Source organism: Camellia sinensis, chromosome 5, assembly GCF_055761805.1.
Source record: "Camellia sinensis isolate YWXY chromosome 5, ASM5576180v1, whole genome shotgun sequence".
NCBI lineage: Eukaryota > Viridiplantae > Streptophyta > Magnoliopsida > Ericales > Theaceae > Camellia > Camellia sinensis.
In genome coordinates, this window is record NC_138965.1 from 7,788,819 (window position 1) to 7,806,943 (window position 18,125).

At 36.5% G+C, this 18,125-nt stretch overlaps 1 protein-coding gene and 1 long non-coding RNA gene across 2 annotated transcripts; both read left to right on the plus strand.

Moving 5' to 3' along the window:
* Positions 1-5,708: 5,708 nt before the first annotated feature.
* On the plus strand, positions 5,709-9,272 carry AQI (Peptidase M20/M25/M40 family protein). Its single transcript, XM_028208392.2, has 4 exons — positions 5,709-6,846; positions 7,431-7,568; positions 8,194-8,433; positions 8,792-9,272. Exons 1-4 carry the CDS (start codon positions 5,902-5,904, stop codon positions 8,903-8,905), a joined length of 1,437 nt encoding a protein of 478 aa, XP_028064193.2. The 5' UTR covers positions 5,709-5,901; the 3' UTR covers positions 8,906-9,272.
* Positions 9,273-9,723: 451 nt separating this feature from the next.
* On the plus strand, positions 9,724-12,611 carry LOC114267350 (uncharacterized). Its single transcript, XR_003630918.2, has 2 exons — positions 9,724-9,920; positions 12,011-12,611. It is a non-coding gene; the product is annotated as an uncharacterized LOC114267350 (long non-coding RNA).
* Positions 12,612-18,125: the final 5,514 nt, after the last annotated feature.

Below are 18,125 nucleotides of genomic sequence, written 5' to 3' on the forward strand. Positions count from 1 at the left end.
GCTCAAAACTTCAAAGGCTCACGTCTAGTTTCGAAAACCTTTCAATGAAAGATAGTGAGACCTTTGATGAATTTTATGCGAAGTTGAGTGACATTGTAAATTCCAGCTTCAGTTTAGGTGAAAAAATACCATAATCCAAAGTTGTGGGAAAAATTTTGAGATCCTTGCCCGATCGGTTCCAACCAAAAGTTACAGCTATTAAGGAGGCTCAAAATGTTGACAACCTTAAGCTGGATCAGTTGGTTAGAAATCTTCAAACTTATGAGGCACATAGGAACTTCAAAAAGAAACAAAAAGATATTGCTTTTAATAGTGCTCATAGAGTTTAAGAGGATTCTGATGAGGATTGTGAGATAGATTCCAAGATTACAGTTGCTTTTGTTAAACAATTTAAAAAATCCTTTTTGAAAAAGAATCCTAATCTTTTGGAATCTACTCATACTCATAAATCTAAAGGCAAAGATAAACTCAAAATTAATCCTATAGCCAAGAAGGAGAAAGGAAAGATACAAGGGAACTCTGAAAGGCTCCAATGCTATGAATGCCAAGGATTTTGCCACTTTGCTTCAGAATGCCCCACTCGTTTGAAGAAGAAGAAAGTCCTCGCCATCACTTGGGATGATGAATCAGAATCTGATGAAGATGAAAGTGACAATGAAGATCAAGGCGAAGAGGGACATAAACAATTCCTTGCTTTCATGGCGGCTTCCGAAACTGAAGGACGAACAGAGTCTCCAAAGAGCCCAGTTGAGAATGCCACTGATGATGAATCCTCGGGAAGTGATGATGAAGAGCTTGAGCAAGCTTATGAAAAGTTGTATAAGGAATCTCTTAAGTTATCCAAATTAAATGACAAACTCACTATGAAACTCAAAGTATGTGAAAGTGAGAATGTCAAACTAAAAGAGGAGATTTCCGAGGCTAGGATTGATGCCATCAAGATAGCTAATGATCGACAAGCTCTTTGTGCAAAACTCTTGACTTGTGAGACAGAGAGGAATGAGCTACAACAAATCTATGCAACATATGAAGAAAAGATTGAAACTCTCGAGATGTCTCGAGTTGCTTTGGAAGAACTAATGATCAAGAAAGAGGAAGAACTCAAGTGTGCTATGGCTACCATTGGTCTTTGGAACAGAGGATCAAAGACTTTGGACAATATTATTGAGTCTCAACAAATTTGCTCAGACAAGAGTGGCATTGGTTTTGGTGGTAAAAAAGAGCAAAAACAGAGTGCTTCAACATCTCATGATACAAGAACTCAAGGAAAGGGAGAACAAAAAATTTAACATAAGGATGGACTTCTCAAACTTCCTAGAGTTGGTAAGGTAAAAGAAAAGAAGGTACACCCTGTTTTTATTTGTCATCATTGTGGTGTGCATGGTCATATTCGCCCTTATTGTTATAAGTTGCATGGGAGAGTGTATTTGCCTAGACCTAAAAATTGGAAGTTGGAAGCCAAGTCGAGACGGGTTCCGATTGCAGGGGAAAGGAACCACAACGTCAAGACACCACCCAAGAACTGCAATTCTCACAACTTTGTTCGTACTAAAGCAGTTTGGGTGAGAAAACTTGACTTGTGTTAATTTGTTTTGTCATTTTAGTTTTTGGGTTTCTGCGTGTTTTTTTTGTTATTACATGTGTGCTTGTTCATTTTTTTGTCTTGCTTTATTTTTGGAAAAAAAAAATCCCAAAAAGATTTTCTTAGTATAGTTTTGCAAGCTTGAAATTTTTGAGTGGTCCTTAGTGCATATTGGAATTGATGAGAATATCCATTAGATGTTAATATATGTGTGCTTTCTGTGGTCATTACTCATTTTGGAATGCGTGTTTTTTTATTAGTATGTCTCATTTTGTACACACTCTTGGATTAGCAAATTTTGGAGTCTTCCGCCTTAGTGATTATTTTTTCTCTATGGACTTCTGTCATTGATCTTTTGTTTTTCTAGAGGAATTGACCTATACTAGCATATCATAGGTGATGTTGAGTCTCTTAACTATCTTCCATCTTTTTGCATCTCCACGACTTTCCCCTCTATTCTTTGTAGTCCAGCCATGAGGAAAAGGCTACCTGAGAGTCACCAACCAGGCCATCCTTATTATATTCATGCTTCTCTGGTTCGGTTTCCATACTCTTGAGCATGTCAGTCGCCAATGAGTGTGCAAAAGAAAAAGAAAAAGAAAGAGAAAAAGAAAAAGAAAAAATATGCAAAAGAAAGAAAAAAAGAAAAAAAAAAGAAGAAAAGATTCATTGATTGAGGGGGAGCCTCCGCCTTTACTCACCAAATACCCCTTGATTCCTGGTGGTTTGACTTTCCTTTGTTGTGCTTAGATTCTCTTGTCGGAGGTCCAGCTTTCATATCACTACTAGGATTGAATCTAGTGTTTGTCAAACTCCAAGAGTCACACACACACTTTTATCATGGGATCTATACTTTTCACATAATGCATCACTTTCTTTCATGAGGAATCTTCTACAGACTATGCATATTATGTTTACTAGTAATTATGCTTCTTGGATAGTCTTGTGTGTTTTAAGGTACTAATCTGAAATTTCTTGCTTGCTCCTTCATAATTTTTGTCGTTTTCTTCTTGTTTACTGTTTTCAGTGTTTGTGGTTCCTTTTAGTGAGGGGGAGTTTGGTTCATCTTGACTTGGGTTGGTTTATGATCTTGCTTTTATTGTTTGAGAGTTATTTTTCATGAGTCTTAGTTTTCATCTATTCATGTTTTCCATCTCATGTTTCAAGATAATCGTGTCATATGTCTATTGCTTTTTCATATACTCTTGTGGGACTAATAGTTGTTTTGGAGATTATGGCACTAATAACTGTTTTGCAGATCAAGACCTTGAGAAAAAAGTTGGGTTTTGTTGGCTGTAATGGGTTGGGCTGTTTAGAATTTTATTTGTTAGGTGTGTTTTGTCACGGCATTGTCAAAGGGGGAGATTGTTAGGTTTTATTCTTGGCAACCCCATTTGACAAAACTTTTTTCAGTTGTATTTGTTTTCGCACCTTTTATTTCAGTGAGGTTATGAGTTTATTATATGCGAATCCAACCCGAATCGTGCCTTTGTCAATTTCCATGGATCAAAACAGAGGTTGTAATAGGATCAAGTTTTTCAGATTTTCCAATTTTGGTCGTCCCGCTCGAGCAGGGATTGTAAGCTTACAGCATCTCTGTTTCGCCTGAAAAAGTACTGGGTGGTGTGATTCAACGCTCGAGCGTGGGGACATCCGCTCGAGCGTGAAGCCTATATGAATCACACAATTTTGAAGCCTCCGCTCAAGCGGGAATTACCACGCTCAAGCGGACCGCGCGAACACAGATTCTTGGATTTTTATAAGGAATTGGTTTTTTTCCAAAATTATGATTATTTTGAATTTCTATGAGTAGTTGGTTTTTCTCCCAAAACTTGGACAAGTCCTCCAGATCTTCTTTTTGGATTCTAAAGTTTATATTTGGAGATTTTTTGCTAGTTTTCTTTGATATTTTCATTGAGTATTCAACTCATGGTTTAAGAAGCTGTTGGCTTATTTTTTCCTACGAAGGAAAATATCATAAATGCGAGCGTGCCAGCAAGGATTGAAAAATCCTTACAGATTAAATTCAAGCCAATTATCAAGCGATTGTGTTGACGGTTCTTTTGCCTCAACGAAGAGGACTTCAAATTTGCCAAAGTGTAGAGAAAAGAAAAATTAAAAGAAGAATGAGGGGCGGAGAAGGATGATTGAGTGAACAATCAAAGTGATAATTACTTACCTTTACTCCTATGCTTCGAAAAGGAAGTGCATGAAATGCTTCAAAATGAAAGTGCTGAAAATAAATGCTTCGAAATATAAATCTATGTTAAACTACTCCTAAGATAAGGAAAATGACAAGAAATATTGAAATCAAATGTCTTTGATTATCAGTCCTGGATCCTTACAATGTAGCCATTAATGGCTATTTATAGAAGAAAAAATACAGCAATAACTACTTAGTAACTACCCATTTCTTCCATCTTCATTTTTGTCTTGCCATGTGTCCTTCCACTCATCCACTTTGTCCTCCCACTCATCCACTTTGTCCTTCATATTCTCCATTATCTCTATAACTTCTTTTAACTTCCAAATGAATAAGAGGATGCCACGTGTCCTGCAATTATATAAATAATAAATAACAATAAAAATTGCATATTTATGGTGTTAACAGAAGCATACATTAAAGGTTTGTTTGTTTGTTTATTGTACTCAAAAGAGAAAGTTGTTCTTCGATGGATTCTGAAAAATTCGAGCCTGAAGCTTTGGTGGATTCCGGAGTGGCTCATCGTTAAGACAATTCCGAGGTGAAGACGGGGTTGGAAGAGGCACATAGAGGTTGGTTCAATTCGGGTTGGTTCAATTCGGGCGTGGATTCGTTAGGTAATTGAGAGTATACTTGTGTAATTCCTTTATATCTTCTTAGTGGATTGTTTTGTGGCCGTTGCCCGTGATTTTTTATCATAATTTGAGGTGTCCAATTATGATTTTTCTACGTAAAATCGTTGTGTCTATTTGTCTTGATTGTTTGATTGAAATTGTTATATATTGTTTAAAATTGATACATAATCACAAATCAACATTTAAAAAATTTCTAAATTTTTCAATAACAATGCAATAAAAACAACTCTATAATTTTGGTTGTATTTAATGTATATTTTTTATTTCATTTTCAATGCCATGCATGCGAGATGGTACCGTGAAAAGTTGACGCTGAATGTGTGCATGATATTTTTATTTTTTTAATCGCAAACTATCTCAAAAAGTTTCCTAAATATGTAACCATACAATAATAGTACCTGGTACAAACATGTACAAAAGTACGTGCACTTTAACTAGTTACACTACAATTATGAGATTTAGGATATTTTGAGAAGACAATTAAAAATTATTTTTTAATTTTTTGGTGAAAGAGAGAAATAGATTAAAAATTAAAAAGTCTCCGTTTGGAAAGTGGGTTGACTTTTTGACTTTTTGACTTTTTTGGCTATTTTAGCCTGGGTTAAAAAGCTTGGTTTGGGAAGGGCTTTTTAACTTTTTAATTTTTTTGACTTTTTTTGTGAGAGAAGAGTGTAATGATTATGGGTTGGATGTAATGTTTTGTTTGTTATAGCTAAAATAGCCTATTTTATTTTTTGTGGCTAAAATAGCCAAAAAAGCCCAACCAACTTCTTCCCAAACGAGTTGAAAATAATTTTCAACTCACTTTTTAAAGTATGCCTTATTATATATATATATATATATATATTTAAATTTCATTAATGGCCAATCTAATTTAGTCAATATAAAATTATAAAATCATGAAATCCAAGGATCTTCTGTTCTTAAATAATTCTGTTCTTCTATCCTAAATTACTCACAATTATTAGATATATTTTAAATTTTTCACATCTTAAAATTTTTATACAATTCAATGATAATTCAATGATAATAAGTAATTTAAAACAGAGGGACAAAAATACGTAGGAATAAAGTAGCCTTGCTGAATCATGGGGTACCAAAAAGAGCAAGGATCCTCTAGAGTGATTTTTTCTTAAAGTTTCCTAAAGTGTTACATTGTGTGGTTGAGATTTACTAGCAAGTCACATCAATTTTTCTGATGTGACTTGCCAGTAAATCTCAACCACACAATGTAGTACTTTAAGAAATTTTAGAAAAATTTTACTCTAGAAGATCCTTGGTGTACCAAAAATGGGCCGAGGAGGTCAAAATGACGGACTGTACACGATTTGGGCCTAAAAGGACCAATTAACATCTCTTCGTTCGTAAGTAATATAAGCCGGCAGTGAGTGAGTGAGGTAGTCGAGAAAACTCTCTCTCGTCCAAGCCACAGCCAAGCAAAGTAATCTCATCTAATCTACAAACGAAACACATCACTGGCGATGGAGACGGAGACGGAGACGGAGACGGAGACGGAGACGGAGACGGAGACGGAGACTTCCAATCATCAGTGCTATTCTCTTCCGACCTCCTCCACTCATCATCATCATCATCATCATCGGTACTACTCTCGTCGTCTCTTACTAGTAGTCATTCTTTATCTGGCATCGGCATCGGCGTCGGAAGATTTAATCATATCAAGATTCCAACAATACCTCCAAATCAACACAGCCCATCCAAACCCCAAGTATTACGAAGCAGCCGATTTCATCCTCTCTGAGGCCAAGTCTCTCTCCCTCGAATCCCAAGTCTTAGAGTTGGTCAAAGGCAAACCCCTCGTCCTACTCAAGTGGCCTGGCAAGAACCCTAAGCTCCCTTCCATCCTCCTCAATTCCCACACCGACGTGGTCCCCGCCGAGCATCATAAGTGGTCCCATCCTCCCTTCGACGCCGACCAAGACCAAGGAGGCCGTATTTACGCCAGGGGATCTCAGGACATGAAGTGCGTAGGCTTGCAGTACTTGGAAGCTATCCGCAAATTAAAGAGCTCAGGGTTCCAGCCCCTCCGCACCCTCTACTTGTCCTTCGTCCCCGACGAGGAGATCGGTGGCCACGACGGTGCGGCGAAATTGGCTGATTCCGAGACTTTTCAGAATATGAATGTTGGGATTGTGCTGGATGAAGGCCTGGCCTCCCCCGACCAGAATTACAGGGTGTTCTTTGGGGAGAGGTGCCCTTGGTGGCTGGTCATCAAGGCCACTGGTGCTCCTGGACACGGCGCCAAGCTCTATGACAACACCGCCATGGAGAATCTTCTCAAGAGCATTGAGAGCGTTAGGAGGTTTCGTGATGCTCAGTTCGATCTTGTTAAGGCTGGCTTCAACCCCGAAGGTGAAGTCATTTCCGTTAATATGGTCTTTCTTAAAGCTGGCACCCCTTCTCCCACTGTAAGTTATCTATCTATCTATCTATCTATCTCCATCTTTGCTTCATATCTAATCCTGATGATGATGATGATGATATCATATTATTCTTGTCTTCCACTCAAATAATTATTTAGAAGAAACTGCCTCTTCCAAATTTTAGTTGGAAAACCTGGTTGGTTAATGAAATTCTAGCCTGTTTTCTATCCCACTGTGTTTATTCTGTTTCCTTATCAGGGAAAATAAAATAAAAATACTAATAATCTATTCGCAAAGGGCTTCCTACTTCATTTTACCTGCTAGATTTCCAGTTTAATTGGCTACTAGCATAAGACTGTTTGACATTTGATTTGAAGTGACAGATTTTGTGTGTAATGAGATTTGTATTGTGCTGTTATGTTATTATTCGAGATTGAATAATAAGCACCTCAAAAAGTTTTTTTCCTAGCTAGAGTAGCGTTTTTAACATACAGTTTGATTTGCAACTTGAAAAATTAATTTCTAGGTAGAGTAGTGTTGGTTAATTTCTCTTGGGTCATGGCAGCGAATGATATCTATTATTAAGAATTTGAAGAGAGCTATAATTTGACTTCTTTCTTCTCCATCAGGGCTTCGTCATGAATCTGCAGCCATCTGAAGCAGAAGCTGGTTTTGATATCCGAGTCCCTCCTACGGCTGATCCAGCATCTCTGGAGAGACGAATTGCTCAGGAATGGGCACCGGCTTCACGCAATATGACATTTGAGGTAGTAAAACAATTATGAGTTCATTTTCTTTCTAAACCAAATTAGCTATACAATGTTACAAAGAAGAAAACTGTTTATTCTGTTGACAAAATTACAGATGATTACTGTGTGCTCATGCATTTTAAATATGTAGTTTTATGCCCTTGGGCAGAAATGTGAATCTCTGGACTTTAAATGTGTCTCATACCCATAATCACTTATATTCTTCACTGTTTCTGTCTTTTTATTTAACTAATTTGTTTTGTGAAGTATGAATCTTAGAAGAGATACCATTGCAACTTTAGACCTTGCCACTGCTTAGAGTTGGACCACAATAGCTTACTTGCCTCTGGTGCAATCTTGTGGGGTGTACTTTAAAGTGATGTGGCCTTCAAATCTATTTTGAACACATTGATCTTTAACAAGGAAGATATAAGATATTTAGATTTTGGAAGGGAGATGTGGAATATAGTGTGACAAAAGGGTATAATACGTGACATTAACTAAATACAACAAACTTTTCTCTTTTCCTATGAACCTGCAACAAATATACTGCTCTTGTGAATTTGATATTCCTGTTTTGGACCCATCACATGTGGGTTGTTTCCATTGCACATTTTCCTAATTTGGCTTGCAACTTGGGCAGTTTAAGCATAAGGTTTCAGTTTATGACAAGTTTGGGAAGCCAATCCTCACAGCTGCTGACAGTTCTAATCCGTGGTGGGCACTGTTAGAGGGAGCTGTCAAGAAAGCTAATGGAAAGCTTGGAAAGCCTGAAATCTTTCCTGCTTCCACGGATGCTCGCTACTTCCGAGAACGGGGCTTGCCAGCAATTGGTTTTTCTCCAATGGCGAACACTCCTATTCTACTTCACGATCACAATGAGGTGAGCTGAGAGCATCTTATCTTATATTTTGGTTTGTTGTTCCATAGATTACGTGTTTATTTTGCATATTCATGTTTAAATTGTATCAATATGCACACCATAGATTCACTTGTTTGATGTGTTTACAAAATTATATGAATGCTGCAAGTGTAGATCTTTGAAGAATTATTCTGAGAATGGGATCTGGTCAGTCATTAATGGCTTTTTGTGTTAGAACTAAATAAATAATAAATGCATGCATATTAATATTATAATTTTTACTGCGCTGTGGTTCGACTGTTAACTTTTTCTCATCTCCCCTCATGGTAGATTTTGCACCTTATTGTAGACTAACTGTCATATGTCCATTCTATTGCAGTTTTTGAGCAAGGATGAGTACTTAAAAGGCATCGATATATACGAGTCAATAATCAGAGATTATGCAGCTTATGTTGAGCATACAAAAGATGAAGCTTCTAGAGAGGAGTTGTAAAGTAGTGGCACATCCCTTGCCCCCTCCGTGAGATGAAATTTTGGACATCAGTTTCTGCCACAGGTATCAGAGGAAGGGAGTTGGAAATTGCATGATCGCTGAATCAGAAACTTCAGGGAGCAGTGGGTTTGTCGATCACCAGTGCCGAAATGGGGCTGATTTGCCATGTCTACTTCTTGATGGTGTACTATGAACTTGTTTTCATTGCAGAAATAAAATGACTCCCTCGGATATTTTATTTGCATTTCGCAGTGGACTCTGTTGTCTGTACTTTGCAAATAGATGCATAGAGAAACTAGTAGAGATGGATTGCATGTTTTCTTTAGTAATTTAACAGTGGCTAAAGAGGAAAATGACTCATTTCACATTTCTAAGTTACAATATCGTGGGGCCTATCCCAAAGCTAGTAATGCCATTAAACAGGACCTAACCTTTGAAAAAACTGTGTATTGAGAGAATCCAACTAACTTGTGAACAGATTTGCGGTTTTTCGATATTTTATTTTTTATTGTTCGCTCATCAGAACTATATCGAACTCGTCTCCTAATCCAATACGGTGAAACGAATATGGTCTCCAAACCAACTGATTCAGCTCCATGTTGATTGCAACAATTTGTGGTGGTCTCCAAACCAACTGATTCAGCTCCATGTTGATTGCAACAATTTGTGGGTGGTGACTAATCTGTTAATATGAAAGCATGCATCTGAAGAAGGCTCCTCCCAGATAATCGAGATAATTTGTTTTACTATTATTTTGGATTACTATTATTATTGTTTTGGTTTTAATTGCACATCGGGAATTGGAAGATAGGGGGGGGGGGGGGGGGTGTCAAAGTTGTGGGACTAGAACTTGGAAGATACTTAACGGAGTGGTGGAGTAGCTGAAGAGGCACTGGATGCGGACATTCAAGACAGGATCATGACGGAGAGGGAGATGCGAAGCTACATCCACGAGTGTCAACGCCAAGTCTCTGAGCGTGAAGCCTCCTGGAAGTCCGAACTTTCTCATCTCAAGGTAACTAACCATTAATTATACCCCCAATCCCATCCCTCCTTCCCTCCCTTTTTCCAACATTCTTTCAATTTCTTCCATTCCTTGTTCATATATGAATATTTATATGATTGTTCTGCAATGCAAGGGTTGGTTCCTTTCCCAGCCGTGAAATTCATTTAATATAAATTTACTTCTCTTCTTAAAGATATTTCAAAGCCTTAATCTGTGCCGTGATTATGTTGATGCATCAAACTTATTTATCAAAAAAAAAAAATGCTGATGCATCAAACTTACCACACATTCATTCACCTTCATCATTTGAGTTTGACCCATTTAAGAGGCAAACCAGTAGAGCTTATTAGCCTTTTCAGTTAGCTCATTATACCTACGGAAACTCAATTCCTTTTATATATGTCTATTTCAATTAGAAGAAATATTTAACTGTAGATGCTTGACTGTATATATATGTATTCCTTTCCTAAAATCTTCTCAAATTCACAATGATGCTTCTTCACGAGCTTTGTTTTGATTTATTATTACAAAGATTGGCCATCATTTTTAACAAAATTCTTCAGCTCAATTATGCTTCCAGTGCAATAATTTGCATAGACAGAAGCTTACAGAATCTTCATGACAAATGGCCAAGTCTCCTTTTCTGCCTAGCCAGTGGGAGAGTTACTGTGAATATGTAGCTGTTTAACCTATGCATATATATTAGCAAATATAAGAATCTGTAAAAGGAAATATTCGTTGTTAGGATATTTTACACTGAGTGTTTGCTGGCTGCATGGAATAGGTGAATTGGATGATTTTTCTGAATTCTATACCATAATTGTCTAAACCGAATGGGTTGGCATCCACCTCTGCTTTGGACAGGAGATTCCTGTATATTGTGATAAGAGTGTTAGAGAAAAGAGAGTTGCATTGGGAAGTTGAGAGTCATCATGTAATCCTTATTGAGCATAGTGAATTTGTTCTCCCTCTCCGCCATGGAAGTAGGCAACCTCGCCAAACTACATATATCTTGTGTTCTTGTTTTTTTGTGTGCACTTGTTCTATTATTTGCTGCTTTATTGTGTGATCGGAACCACAATTCTGCACAACACTATCATACCAAATAATCCTTTTCATTGAGGATGGAAGAAACCAGTATATTAAACGTATTTGATACTGTACTGAGCATTTGTTATTAAGAACATACCTGTCCTATGCCATTCAACATCCAGCTTCAGTTATGTTGCCAATTTGGTGTTCTTGATGCTTTGTTATGAAGTGAATTGGTAGGACATATGGAGGACCGAATGTCCTTGGAGTGGGAAACCACAAACCATAAGGGGATTATGTGGTCATTTTCAAATGTTAGGAAGTAAACCGTACATAGTCCAAACCACAGGGGGTTAAAGTGAAGTTTGCCCTTTTTTTTTCCTTCACAAATTTCTACATAAATTCAAGATCCAAACACAACCTAAATTTTTTCTAAAATTTCTTATCAATGCCCTTAGCATGGCAAGTGACTCCCATAGAATTGAAAGGCTCATTCTCAAATATTATTTTACTACTGCAACTTTCTATTGCCCCAAAATTGTTGTAATGTACTACTGTATCTTGCAGTGTTTTTACACAATTCATTTTATTTCTTCTCCCTTTTTCCTGTTTTACATGAAAGAAGACCATGAGTCCTGCTATATGAGGCAAGGGTAAATCATACCAAAATTTTGTGATAGCTTCATGTAGAAGATTAAGGTTTGTATTTTTCCGGATAGTGCTTTGAGAGCTGAGCGTTAATTTTCACACTCATTTTCTACTATACTCACCCCTTGAAAGGGTTGTATTATATGCATCCCTAGCTATGTCATTTTTTTTTTCTTTATTTATAATCAGTTTTCTTCATTAGTTATGACTCAGAAGATCTTGGTTATACCTCATGTGGTGTTTGGTTATGATTTTTTTTTTTTTTTTTTTAGTTATGACTTAGAAAGTATGGAATTATGTTATTTTCTTCTTTAATTATAAGGTGCATGTGATACACACCCTTTAGTATTTCCCTACGTATTTACTCTTTAACAATTTGTAGAAAAGAGAACTAATTATTAAAGTATACCCTGGATCAGGATGGCAATGAAGTGGTGAATATGAACCAATGCTATTCGGGCCCCCTCCCTTTCTCATGCTGCTAAGCAAGGAAAAGCAATGGAAAAAGGAAATATGGAAGTTATTAAAAAGGTAGCAGAAGCCTTGGATGAAATAGGAAGACTGACAAAAAAATGGTGGCAAAATTATGTTAGGGCATCACTGTTTTGGTTTTGTTTCATACAGAACTGTATATTTCTGCCAAATGAAACTTGTTGACTTACTGGTAGCTTCATGTCATGGACTGGGCGCTTGTCTTCCTCCCGAAAAGTCGGCTCCATAAGTGGTACTGCGTACCCCGTGCATTATGTCCAAGAACCAACCTAGGAGATGCAATAGGGATCTACCCTACCTGCCTTGCCGCTCACAAACTAATGCACTTGCAAGGTGCTCGGTGTAGAACTCGCATCCCCAATGAGTCAGTACATGACATTCAACTCCATATTAATTGGTCACTGAGCTGTTCAACTTCAGCTTAATTAAACTTGGTCTGAACTGAATCCAAGCCCAACTAGGCTGTGATACCCCTGTTCCATAATATGCTAATTGGTCCTTAATTTGAATATAATTATGTGTTTAACATGATTTTGTATGCCATTATGTGAATGTATGTGATTTTGGATTTCTATCTGTTCACCGTAGGAATATCTGTCTGAATAATCTGCTTTGGAAATTAAATTGAAGGCCTTAGAGGCCACGGAACCCGAAACGTCATTGTGAATAGCGTAATTTTTAGAGCCTACGGTGAAATTTAATTGAAAAATTGATTCGGACCAGATTAAGCTGATTAAATTGATGAATAAGTGCCTAATTACTCTATATTATTATATTATGACTTAGTAGGGCACTATACACTCAAATACCCTCTTTGTTATTCTTCTTGGCTGAATTAAACTCAAGAAATAGAGAAGGGAGTCGGCTAGAGAGAGGGAAAAAAGGAGAGTTGGGTGTTTGGCTCAAATTTGTGAAGAATTGGAGGATTAAACTCAAGAAATTGCTATAGTTTGGAAGATTGAGCCTCTAGGTAAGCATTTGGTCTTGAATTCATAAGTTTGAAATTGTGATCTTGTAAGTTCAATGGTTGTTTGTGATCAAGAGCTGTTTGTGATCAAGAGCATGCAATGAGTTGATTTTGTTAAGTTTGAAGTCTTAGAACTCATGCATGTAGGAAATTACTTTGAATTTGCATGTTTGTGCTTGAAACACGTGATTCATGTAGAGTTTTGGTTGAAACTCATGTTTTGATCACCATTTGTGTTGTCTAAGTTGAGAATGTGGCAATTCATCACATGCATGTACAATTTATGAAGATATGAACTTGAATGTATGAAATTGTTATGTTAGAATGAGTTTGATGGGAGATTGGGGCATGCATATGAATTATTTGTGAATTGAGCTCCATTGGGTCGTGATTTGGGGTTTACATCATGTTAGTATGATTATATTTGAGAATTGGGCCATAATATGCATGATTTGTTGGTTGAAAATCGAATTAGAGCTCAAGAACTTAATCTGGAAAACCCAGATTTTTTATGTCCGCTCGAGCAGGGTGACTGCCGCTCGAGCGGGAAAATCGTGCTCCCAGCACTTTTTGTAGAGTTGGATGTCCGCTCGAGCGGGATATTTCACGCTCGAGCGGGGAGTTTTTGTAGACAGGCCTTCCGCTCGAGCGCCCTAACCCACGCTCGAGCGTAATTTTGAAGTAACCAGTACTTTTGCAAGCCTCATGGGTTCACTCGAGCGGGGAAGTCCAAGCTCGAACGGGGACCCTGTTTTCTGAAATTTTGTTCATGCGTTCTGTGTTTCGTTTTCTGTTCTCTTTCACTTGTAATCACTCTTAGACATGTGTTAAACGTTGTAAATGAGTTAATGAGATAAGAATAAAGCCTAAAGAGGAATATGTGAATTAAAGAACGGATTGAACTGTTAGTGACCCTTTTGTGTTCATGAAATGTGTAGGGTCAAGCTCCAGGGCAAATCCGCAAGCCGATCACTGTGAGTAATATGAATATTCAAAAGTTTGTCAATGTCCAATTGTTTATTCCATTATAAACTTTATGAGTTGCTAATTGGGATTGTGGACAAAAGTCTGACATGAATAAATGAATGGACCAAAGGTCATTTTGACAGAAATGAATGGACCGAAGGTCGTTTTGACAGAAATGAATGGACCGAAGGTCGTTTTGATAGAAATGAGTGGACCGAAGGTCGTTTTGACATATATGAATGGACCTAAGGTCGTTTTGACATGAATGAGTGGGCCGAAGGCCGTTTTGACATGAACGAGTGGGCCGAAGGCCGGAATGTTTGGAACTACAGTCACTTGATTTGAATTTCGTATAGTTATATATCTGTTAAATAGAAGTATGAATTGGGTCCAAGACCGTTTAGAGCATATTGTTCTGCATATTATTATGTAACCTCTGTATTTGATATTATTCACTGGGCTATCGCTCATGCTCATTTATGTGTTTGTAGGTGAGCCAAGAGAAGTCCAAACCCAGCCCCAGTGAAGTCTGTCAGGAATAACAAAAGTTTTGAAGGGTCAGCCCTTGTGTCTCACGCACGAGACCCATCCTTGCCACTTTGTTATGTATTTATATTTTGTCTTGTTAGCAAGGACTTTGTGTATATCTGTATATAGTTTTGTTATGGGTTGACTCGGTTTGGATGATCCTATCTGTAAAGGATTTTACGGTAATGTATTTTGATATGGGTTATTAACGTACATGTGTATGATTTGTTTTAAAGTGCATATAAGCATGGCTCTATGGACAAAGTTTTTAATTATTGCTTCCGTTTGGCCCCTTTACTCTGTTGAGTTATGTCTGATTTTGGTTTGAGGTCGTAGGTAATCTCAGGATTACTGGCCGGTTATGTCCTTAATCCATAGGGGCGGGTTCGGGTCATGACATAGGCTGAGCCTGGTTTTCACATGCTTGGTCAACCTTGCTCATGTACCAAATGGATTTGGTTTTTAAAGTGCCATGTTTATTTCAAATCCATGTGAAGCCATATTGAATGTGTTATTATACTATTTTGTAATCCTGATAGGTTGCAATTAATTCATCTTTACTATCTGTTATAAGTTTTGAATTTGATATGCTTAATTGTTACCTAGATGGTACTCTTTCGTATTGGTTTTAAAAGGTGCTTCGAATCTACCTTATTTTAGGTTGCCTGGAGAGCTGCACAGTCCAACAAGGCTATCTTCCACATTACGTCTTGTGGTAGTTTGCACATGAACTGCTACTTTTTAAGCCTGTTTTTGTTTAGAAATTTATGTAAACATGGATAGGAGTGAAGTCTCTGTACAAATGTGTTTTTGAAGTATAACTGATACAGACTAGTCTTTTCATCTGAGTCAAAATTTCATATGTTGTTGGGGATGATGTTTTGTATTATAACTTCTCAAGACATTGTCTCATCTTACAGGCAAATATTGCTCGACAAGAAGCAAGGCTAAAGATGGAGTGAGAAAACCTTGAGAAAGAGAAAAGTGTGCTAATGGGAACTACATTGAACCAAGATAGCCAAGATGGAGCTCTTGAAATCATGGTTAGTGGAGAAAAATATCAATGTGCCAGGTTTGCAAAGGCAAACAAATGAGGCTTTACAGGGATGGATTTAGTTAGAAGTAGGGGTGTGCGCGGTGCGAGTCGGTGCGGTTTGAGAGAAAAATGGAAACCGTATGGCGGGTGACGGATTGATAAAAGTATCACTAGAATTTGCCATTTTTCTTATTAAAAACCGGCGGTTCGGTTGGCAAATAATGGCGGATTTGCCTTGGCGGTTCGGGCGGATTGGCGGTTTATAAAAAATATAATTCAAATTACAAAACTTAAATTAAAGAGTAAAAAAAAGACGAGAGATATCGTGATGTTAAGCATCTTGCGAAGCTTTCTTCTGATGCAGCAAGTGTAGCAACAACATGATAATATCAACGACTATGCCATCAGTTCATTACAAGCATCTGTGGAAGTTACAATGATCAAATACAATACATAAAATTCCCCTCGGGCAGTAATGTAATACTATATTTTAAGGTATAGAACAACAAGCAAACTTAAGTAAAAAAGAATTTTTAGAATCTTATAAAACATGATTTAATAGCGGTGCGGGTCGGTGCGGTTTGGAAGAAAAATAGAAACCGGCGGATTGATAAAAGTGTCACTAAAATTTGCCATTTTTCTTACCAAAAACCGGCGGTTCGATTGATAAATAATAACGAATTTGCCTTGGCGGTGCGGTTCGGTGCGGTTTTGGCGGTTTCGGCGGTTTCGACGGTGTTATGCACACCCCTAGTTAGAAGTGTGACACCGTCGATCCTGGATGCTGTTCTTTCTTAGCTCACAGAGTAGCCACTTCATGATTATGAATCTTCATCTTATTGAAGGAATGGTGGTACATTTAGAAACTGGTGGTACATCTAGAATTGTAGTGATCTATTTTAGTGAAGGAATGTTACTCTTTTAACTTTGCCTGCGAGAACTCTAGCGTGAAATACCATGGAGAACGAGTACATTGTACTTCTCGACTTATAAAATTCTTTAGTTGAGGAAGAGTCATCCAATCTTGTGTATTTTAGTTAAATATGGTCCAAACAGGTTTTCTTTTCTTTTTCTTTCTTCTCCTTTAGTTTTTTTTTTTTTTTTTTTGAAACAATTGCCTTCCGAAACAATGTACAAAAGAGGAATGCTTTTGGTTTCAGTTTTCTGAATTCAATTTTTTGAAAATTGAATTTTTTGTTTTTATGCTTTTTTTTTTTTTTTTAGTGAATATTTTTAAAATTTTAAGCAATTTTTTTTTACTTTTTTAGATGCACTTTACTTATATGTATCTAAATAGTAAAATATTTGTAAAAAAATATTTTTTTAAATTAATAATTACACAAAAATATATTAAAAAATACTCGGGATTGTTTGAGGTGTCCTAAATAAGTGCACTTTTTAAATTTTTAGACTAAAAAGTTGAGGAAAACAAGATGGTTGTTTGAGATAATTTTTGGACTTTTTATGAAAAAATGTGTATTAAAAAATTGTATAAATTAGTGTATAAGAGAAGATTGGGATGGAATAGGCGGTACGGTGGGATGAATTCAGGACCGCCTGTGTAGAGTTAGGCTGGGATATGATTCCCTGCTTTTCGAGTATTGAATTGGAGGTGTTGTTCAGCCCGTGGGGGCCCACCATAGGTCCTGTTTTGCTAATCAAAACCGTTGAATGTGTAGAACTTATCGAGTACTATATACTTATAAAAAATCACGTTGATCGGATATTGATAACTATCTGATCACATTAGTTTTTTTTTCAACCGTTAACTATAGCACCATCCATTTTATAAATTTTAATTGATTTGATCATATAATTACCAATATCCGATGAACGGAATTTTTAACAAACATATAGTACTCGACGAGTTCTACATATTGAATGGTTCAGATTATTAAAACAGGACCCGTGATGGGCCCCCACGGGCCGAACAACACCGTGTTATTTGTGCACCTAAATAAGTGCAATTTTTCCAAAACTTCAGGTCCGCCTGTGGGTCGTCAAAGTTGTCTGAAATTTAATTATGTGTAAAATTAATTTTTTAATATTTTTTTGGTAAATAGTGATAACTTTTTAATTTTTTGGCTTTTTGTCTTTTTTAAGACATGCCAAACTAGCCCTAAATTTTCCTATTTTTTTGTATTTAGTGTCTTTTTTAAAGATTTTTTTTTCAAAAATATTATATTTTTAAGTATATTTATGTTAGGTGTGTTTAAAAAAATTTTAAAAAAATTGCTTAAAATATTAAAAAATCATTGAAAATATTAAAATACGGGAAATAAAAAAAAGAATTTTCTAAAAACCAGAATCAAAATATTTTATTTTTGGGACATTCAAGTCCTATTAATTTTTTAATAGTCGAAATTATCCTTCAAATAATAATTTTTCATCATTTATGATTATCTATAAAAGAATATAATGATTTGACATTTATTTTGATTTGTCAAAACTTTAAAACATCAACTTTCAAATTGAAAAAAAAAAATTGGTTACAATTTTCAGAAAATTTTACATTTTTATCTTTCGTAATTTAATGTTTTCACTG